General features: G+C 34.5%; 2 protein-coding genes across 2 annotated transcripts; both read left to right on the forward strand.

The window, feature by feature from the left end:
* The first annotated feature begins 1,896 nt into the window (after nt 1–1,896).
* Nucleotides 1,897–4,293, forward strand: LOC102579621 (protein NRT1/ PTR FAMILY 8.2-like). The gene is made up of 4 exons (XM_006365547.1): nt 1,897–2,005; nt 2,090–2,307; nt 2,734–3,284; nt 3,483–4,293. The coding sequence occupies exons 1-4, from the start codon at nt 1,897–1,899 to the stop codon at nt 4,291–4,293; spliced, it is 1,689 nt and encodes a 562-aa protein (XP_006365609.1).
* A 1,045-nt stretch (nt 4,294–5,338) lies between these two features.
* Nucleotides 5,339–8,450, forward strand: LOC102605390 (acyl-coenzyme A thioesterase 13). Its single transcript, XM_006365539.2, has 3 exons — nt 5,339–5,599; nt 5,681–5,824; nt 8,092–8,450. Exons 1-3 carry the CDS (start codon nt 5,426–5,428, stop codon nt 8,233–8,235), a joined length of 462 nt encoding a protein of 153 aa, XP_006365601.1. The 5' UTR covers nt 5,339–5,425; the 3' UTR covers nt 8,236–8,450.

Here is an 8,450-nt window from a genome sequence, read left to right on the forward strand (position 1 = left end):
ATGTATATAATTCATCGGTTCGGTTCGGTTATTTCTTCGATTTTTTTCGAATAAAACCATAACCAAACCAAATGCTATCGGTTTTCAAAAATCTAAAACCAAACCAAAGCAAACCCAAATAAAATCGATTTTATTTTATCAGTTTGATTTGGTTTTTCGGTTTGGATCGGTTTTTATCCAAACCGTGAACACCCTAGCTGTATGTATGGATTGTAGGCTCTAACAGTTAAGAGCGTACAACCCATATATATAAGGCCTTGTAAAATGGAAAACATCGATCAATATACAAGAAAAGTTCTACATATATCTTTTTCATTCTTACACAAAAATCCGACAACTTTTTTCTAATCCCTATAAATATTAAGAAATCTATTAAATATATAAGTATTTTGAGAAAATTACGCGAAATGGCAAACATTTAGAGTATATTATGATTAAAAAAAATATCTAGAGTATATTATGTAATATACCTATAGTTTTAATTATTTTTAATTAGTGGCTACAGTTTCGCAAAATTTTGTTATTCGGTTTCCTAATTGTATAAATCCAAAATTTGTATAATTCGATTTTCTGATTGAATAAATCCAGAATTTGTATAATTCGACTCTTGATTGTATAAATTCAGAATTCATATATGCTTACCCTAGCTATTTGTATACGATTTATGAAAAAATCATAAACAAATTACTCTGTTTGTATATTGATAAGTGAAATATACAAGCGGAGTTCTGAAAAAATCCTAAATAATGTATAAATACATAATTTGTACATACTTACCCGATTTGTATATTCGCAAGTGAAATATACAAAAGGACAAGCGAAATATACAGACCGCACCCTTCATTTGTATATACTTACCCTGTTTGTATATTTGCAAGCAAAATATACAAACGGACAAACGAAATATACAAATTGCAGCCTAGCTCCATGACAAACAAAATTATAACTATGGAGCGCAATTACCGAAAGTACTATAGCTATAGAGCTTTATTATGTATATTGTCTTAGCTATTTTTGAAATTTTCTCTAAAAAGTTTAGATGACTAGTTCAGTGATAAAGAAGAGCTTACTATAGTATATGACCGAATAAATATTTAAGATAAAATTTCAAAATTTATCCAAAATTTATAATCAAACGCTATCTTACTGTTATCCGAGTTTAGAATAGCCTTAATAAATTTCTTTTCTAAGGAGTTGACCATGATTGGTGTAACTGTCTCTTAAATTAAATGACCTCTTTTTTGTAAGTACATAATTAAAGCCCCTATTAATCATAATCATATCAACAAATTTGTTTGATGCATAACAATAAATGTTTTTTATTACCCAATATGCAGCACTAATCAACTTTTTGCATTGTTTTTTTATATATTTATTTATATATGGCTACATACATTTATATCTCAAAAAAATTGGCACACTCACACACCCCTTTCTAAAAAACAAGGATTCTGAGGGCTCTTTCCTAATTTTTTTCTACAACAAGAAGTAGAAAAAAAAAAAGTTCAACAGCTTCCATTTTTAATTAGGTACTCTTTGCGAGTGTTTCACTTTTTACCTCTGATAATAATAAGACTTTACAACTCTAAATCACTCGATTTCTGTTACTATCTGTTGCTTTTTATACTTATCATCATATTATTTTGTTGTAGTTACTATTTAGAATGTTTTGTCATGATTTCTATAGTATTATGTACTAAATTCCTCATTTCCTTTCTCGATTTGCCTTGAACTGTTTTCCTTGAGGGTTCATTAGAAACAACCTCTCTAATCCTGGCAAGGGTAACGTTCATCTGCGTATACTCTACCCTCCTCAGACCCCGAGATTACACTGAGTGTGTTGTTGTCTTGTTGATGTAAACTCTTAATTACATAAATTGTCAGAGAAAGCTAGAAATGGAAAGAGCAGATGATGTCTACACAAAAGATGGGACAACTGATATCAATAAAGCACCAGCTAACAAGAAAAAAACTGGGACATGGAAGGCTTGTTTCTTCATCCTTGGTATAGTAACTTTATATTTAATCAAACTAATATAACTATGTGAAATCATTTACTATAAATAGCGCGATCCATGGCGTTTTACAGGGGAGGAAATCTCTGAGAGACTAGCGTACTTTGGTACGAGTGCTAATTTGGTTAATTATCTTCATCAAATGCTTGGCCTAAACAACGCGGCTGCATCAAAAGTTGTAACAAACTTTCAAGGAACTTGCTATGTCACGCCTTTGTTCGGAGCATTCTTAGCTGATGCTTACCTTGGGAGATACTGGACAATAGCAATTTTCTCAATCATTTATATAATGGTAAGTGGTAACTACTTTTTCTTAACAAGTACTTGTTGTCAAATTTATTTAGTGTTAAGAGTCTCACGTCGGATATGGGATGGGTAAATGGACCCCTTATATGGTTTTAGACAATTCTCCCCTCATGACCTAGTTTTCGAGGTTGAGTTAGACCCAAGATTCTTTTTTACATAGTATCAGAGCTAAACTCATCCCAATTCCTTGTTTCACCGATGTTGGACCCCCATATTATATTGTTCATGTTCGACTGGATGTGTAGGGGAGTGTTAATTAAGAGTCCCACGTCTAATATGGAATGAGTAAATGGTCTCCTTATATAAGCTAGCTTTTGGGATTGAGTTAGATCCAAGATCTATTTCTTTATGATTAGCTAGTCGCCACTTCACAATATGTCTTGTGATGATTTGATGAACTTTTCTTTTATAGGGAATGACTCTATTGACAATGTCAGCTTCAATAGTTGGAATAAAGCCATCATGTCATAATGGAATTTGCCACCCAACAGAGCTAGAGAAAACAACATTCTACATTGCAATTTACTTGATTGCTTTAGGGACTGGTGGCATCAAACCATGTGTGTCCTCTTTTGGGGCTGATCAGTTTGATGACAACGATGAGGTCGAAAAGAGAAGGAAAAGCTCCTTCTTTAACTGGTTTTATCTGTCAATCAATATTGGTTCTCTTATTGCTTCATCAGTCCTTGTTTGGATACAAACGAGTGTCGGCTGGGGCTGGGGTTTCGGAATTCCAGCTGTTGCAATGGCTATTGCTCTTATGTTTTTCTTTGCAGGCACTCGTTTTTATAGGCTCCAGACGCCAGGAGGTAGTCCATTGATTCGGATGTTGCAAGTATTGGTAGCTTCTATGAGAAAATGGGATGTTAAACCTCCTGCTGATAAATCTCTTCTTTATGAGACTGCTAATGAGGAATCAAGCATCCTGGGAAGCCGCAAGCTCGCTCATACGGATAAATTCAGGTAAAATTATGGACTTATAATATTAGAAATGTAATAATCGTCCTTAGAATTTGAGTTAATTTCTCAGATAGTCGCTCAACTAAGGGTAATTTACTCAGAATGTCACTTTTTTTTTATATTATTCAAAAGTCACTTAACTATTGATAAACAAATCTCTGCTATATTTGTACTATTGACCATTTGGAAAATGAAATTCAGCTTCTTGGACAAGTCTGCTGTGGAAACAACACACGATAAAGTAAATGGATCGGTGAATCCCTGGAGGCTCTGTACCGTGACACAAGTTGAGGAAATCAAGTCTATTATTCGTCTACTCCCAGTGTGGGCATGCTGCATTATGTTCACGACTGCATACAGTCAGATGAACACAACATTTGTGCTCCAAGGGAACACAATGGACCGCCACATGGGCGGTCATTTCAAAATACCATCAGCATCTTTGACAGTATTCGAAACAATCAGTGTGATACTATGGGTGCTGATATATGACCAACTCATCATCCCCTTTGCTAGAAAGTACACAGGCCACGCCCGGGGATTCACTCAGCTTCAGAGGATAGGTATAGGCCTTGTAATATCTATATTGTCCATGGTAGCTGCTGGTGTTGTGGAAGTAGTACGCCTCGACTACATCAAACAGAAGGGGTATTATGATGTCAAGACTATTCCTATGTCTATCTTCTGGCAAGTTCCTCAGTATTTTTTCATTGGATGCGCGGGGGTATTCACGTTGATAGGTCAAGTGGAATTCTTCTATGATCAAGCTCCCGACGCGATGAGAAGCTTATGTTCAGCCCTATTGTTGATGGCAGCTGCATTAGGTAGCTATTTGAGTAGTTTCCTAGTTACAATAGTGACAAGGAACAAGAAGTTTGGATGGATAACAGAAAATTTGAACAAAGGGCATTTAGATTACTTCTTTTGGCTATTGGTTATACTTAGCATTATCAACTTCATGGTGTTTCTATTGGTTTCAAGATTGTATGTCTACAAGAAGGTTATTCATTGAAAACACCTAGATGAAGTAAGACTTCTATTTTTACATGTAACACCTTGTTTAGATGGTTGGTACTCGTCGTATTGCATTGTATTATTAGTTTAAATATCATGTTTGTGTTGGTTGTTACTTAAATTTTATTGTATCATAAATTTTACGTAGGACACGTGTGTCTGTTTGTTCAATTTTATTATAAACTCAAGTACACATACATACAAAGTTAAAGAACATAAATACTAATTAAAATCAAACTAAAGAATACATTTATATATTATTGCTAGAAACACTTATGAAGTTCAAATTAAAAGATTATTTTTGTAATTTTTAAAACTAGCTAAGTCAAATAGATGCATGTTCAAATACATTTTTAAATTTTAAAGATAACAATTATAAAAAAACTAATTAATTTCTCAAATTTCTAATTTTAAAATGGAGAAACTACCTAACTAAATAAGCATTCCTACCATATTTATTAATTTCCCAATTGAAATAATTACATTTTATATTACTAATCAATAATTTCATATTATATACAAGTCAGATACACTGAAAAATGGAGAGAAACGAGCGAGAATAGGAGGGAGGCAATGAGATTTGTTGATGAATCATAAACACATATAAATCACATTGGATACACACTAGATACACATATGATACATAGGAGAGTGACGAGCGAAATAGGAGGAAAGCAAGAGCAAGATTTATCTATGTATCTAATAGATGCAAATGCACTTGAATATATAAGACTCATAATATTATAAATTAACAATCATAGTTAACTTCTAGTGAACTTTTTGTAAGTTATTGGTTTTTCACCCGATGTCCGGTACTCACATTGGAGCTCAACTAAAACAAATTAAACCTAATTTTGATTTTATGGAGCCCGACTAAATCCGGATTTAGGCCGAAAGATTCACATTGGGGTAAAACACTCTCTAACAAAGACGACTTTGTACCTAAGAAGATTCAAATCCGAAATCATTAATTAAAAATGAAGGAGTACTTATCCGTCCATAATAGAATAGGTAACTAACACAAAACGCACCATCATACACATGGTTCCTATTGGTTGAATACGTCACGAAAACCATAAGATAATTCAATTCAATTAAATTGGGTCTGCAAATTGAGATCAGTAGCAGAAATGGATATTGAATCATTGAAGAAATTCTTGGAGAAAGAAGGAGGCAACTATGAAACCTCAGTGGATTCCATGCCTTCAAGATTTATTGAACCCTTTGTCACCCATGGGATAAAGGTTGACCTTGTTGAGCCGGGTCGGATTCTCTGTTCTTTCGAAGTCCCTCTTCGTCTAGTGGTGAATTACTATTCATGCTTCTATATCTACAATTTTTGTTGTTTTGTTTAATTAATTAATTGAGATTTCTGATCGGAACAGAATGCCGGTAATTTTCTACATGGCGGAGCTACGGCGACTCTGGTGGATATTATGGGTTCTGCTGTTATTCATACTGTAGGTGCGCCACTCACTGGTGTATCACTTGAGATCAACGTTTCATATTTGGATGCTGCTTATCTCGGAGTGAGTTTCTTCTTTTTTGTTCAGATTACAATTTGGTACAGTTATTGAGTAAGGATTCATCTTTGGAGTTTGGGATGACATATTTGTGGTTGTGAATTTGCCTCCTTTGTTCATTCTGTTCAAGTATAGATTATGGTATATTTATTGATTTGCAAGCGATATAGAGGGCTCTATGTTGTCTTTCGTCTTCACCTCAGAAATGTGCTAAGAGTTTGGAAGTTATTATCTTATTCTAGACATGACCTTAGACGGGAGGCTGTCCTATGTGGAGGACACGGATTAGGGTGGAAGGTTATTAGGTGGTGGAGCATTGTCTTGCTTATACTTCCATACTGATAGTCGTAGTATTTCCCGTGTAGTTTCTTGTCCTTTGATTTCTGTTACTGTCTATTGACTCTTGTACTTTAATAATCGAGCTATTCTGTTGCAGTTACTGTTTCATTTTTTCAGTATGCTTTTTATAGTATTTTTCCATGATTTCTTCATTTTCGTTATTTCTTTTTCGATTTGCTTTGATATGTTTTCCTTGAGCCGATGGTCTATTTGAAACAGCTATTCTACCTCCCGAATAGGGGTAAGGTCTGTGTATACTCTATCCTCCCCAAACCACACTTGTGGGATCGATCACATTGAGCTTGTTGTTGTTGTTGTTTGCGTAGTAATCAGTGTTATCAAAAGCGCAAAAAGGCTCTAAGGTCCGTGGAGCTTTAAGCGCAAAGCACAAATAAAGCGTGGGCTTTGATGAAAAAAGGCTCAAAGGGAGAAAAAAATACAAATATATATGTTTAGTCCAAGACCAATAATTATAAACATGAATGACAAATATATGACCAAAGAAATTGAAAAAAAATTATGATAAAGTGAAATATCAATTGTTTTGTGTCACTTCTTCATAAGAGGCTCATTGCAAGGAAAAGTTTGCCTTAGAATCTTGATGACGACACTGAAGCGCACATAAAGCGAGGCGAAGTGCTCAACACGTTTTGAGCCTCGCTTCAGGGCTTAAGCACGCCTTTGATAACACTGGTAGTAATAGGTCTCACTGAAACTTCTCTCCGAGAAGAAAAGCTAACTAGTAAAAGAGAGAGCTTTATAGGAAAATGAGGATATTTTGCACCGAGGTTATGGTTATCTTTCACAATAAATCATAAGAAGGATGAACTTTTAGACGGAATTATAGTGTTGTTATGAAAGAATTATGGCCCTTATTTCGTGTGGAGGTCTTTGATGTTATATACAGTTCTATTTGCATAGCTTCTTGAACTGCATTAAGTATAGTTAGCAGAGTGTAACTTCGTTATGAGCAAAACTTAATTAATCGGAATGTTCTTGAAGCTTATTTTGAAGTCTTATGCGATAAAGTGTGTTCTGGTTTTAGGAATGCCACAAACTTTAGTTTATAAATGCTACTCTAGGATGTCAGAGCAGAATTGGCCTTCTTCATTCACCAACCTCCAACAATGCAACATTTTGGGATACACATGGATGGCTTTTACATCTATAAGATAAACATGTGCAATAGCACGAACTTCATCAATAGTCAGTTTAACAATTCGACCGGTTTGATATAGAAGCTTTGGATTTAATCTTCTTGTAGAATGTTAACGCTATCTTCAAAGGAAGAATCTCTTGGCGATAAAGAATAGGGAATTAGAATGAAATGTAATTTCATTCACGATTAGACAGTATATAGAGAATTTTATCTTGTTATATCAGGCATCTAATATACAATTTTAGCACAAGTGATAATCTAGTAGACTGAAAGGAGACTATTATTCAGCCTGATATCTTGAATGTAAAGCAATACTACCTATGAGCCGAAACTACCAGCAACTTAAAGCACTTGACCTTAGTGCTATTAGTTGCAACATAGATAGATACGAGTGAAAAACTTATAGTTTGTGATGTGTTGTCGTATATTGTTGAAGAAAAGAAGAAGAAATAGGAAGTACTTCGCTTATATTAGCTGGAAAAAGTTGCACCAAGCAGGGAACTTTCATTGTTTCTTGTATTAATGTGCTTGCTGAATCTCATCCTTCTTTTTTGGTTGATTGGTTATAGACCTAATTTTTGTTTGTTTTACTTGCTAAAACTCCTAAGATGACTTGTTATAGCCAAATAAGTAGCACTCCGTTGATATGCTTTTTCGCATATATTATTCCATTTAAGGACTGTATTTTCTGTATGGTGCAAGTCAATGTTCTCTAATTTTCAAAAGGATACAATGCAATATCCTCATTCAATCATTGTCTGTCTTACATAATCAGGAGGAAATCGAACTTGAAGCCAAAGCATTACGAGTTGGGAAGTCAATCGCTGCTGTCACTGTTGAGTTGAGGAAGAAAAAGACGGGGAAGATAGTTGCACAAGGTCGCCATACCAAGTATTTGGCTGTCAACAGTAAGCTTTGAGCTACACATACTTTCTGAAGAAATTTCCCATACATATATGGGACGTGAATCCATAAGTAGTTTTGGCATGTATTGTGCAATTGAACATTCAAGTACGGAGTCATTTTTTATCACAATGAATGATCGTTATAATGAGGTTTGACTGTATTACGAAAGTTTTCTTTTACTGCTGCAGTAAAAATGCTAGGTCCTGAATGGATATTTGCTCTGTGGAA

The sequence above is a fragment of the Solanum tuberosum genome, unplaced genomic scaffold (genome assembly GCF_000226075.1).
Source record: "Solanum tuberosum cultivar DM 1-3 516 R44 unplaced genomic scaffold, SolTub_3.0 scf00557, whole genome shotgun sequence".
Lineage (NCBI taxonomy): Eukaryota > Viridiplantae > Streptophyta > Magnoliopsida > Solanales > Solanaceae > Solanum > Solanum tuberosum.

Bases quoted from the DNA above. Each gene is read 5' to 3' on its own strand.
- LOC102579621 (XM_006365547.1), top strand. From the start codon at position 1,897: ATGGAAAGAGCAGATGATGTCTACACAAAAGATGGGACAACTGATATC. The intron at 2,308-2,733 runs GTAAGTGGTAAC...TTTCTTTTATAG, and splicing joins TCTCAATCATTTATATAATG to GGAATGACTCTATTGACAAT. The intron at 3,285-3,482 runs GTAAAATTATGG...AATGAAATTCAG, and splicing joins GCTCATACGGATAAATTCAG to CTTCTTGGACAAGTCTGCTG.
- LOC102605390 (XM_006365539.2), top strand. From the start codon at position 5,426: ATGGATATTGAATCATTGAAGAAATTCTTGGAGAAAGAAGGAGGCAAC. The intron at 5,600-5,680 runs GTGAATTACTAT...TGATCGGAACAG, and splicing joins AAGTCCCTCTTCGTCTAGTG to AATGCCGGTAATTTTCTACA. The intron at 5,825-8,091 runs GTGAGTTTCTTC...TTACATAATCAG, and splicing joins TGGATGCTGCTTATCTCGGA to GAGGAAATCGAACTTGAAGC.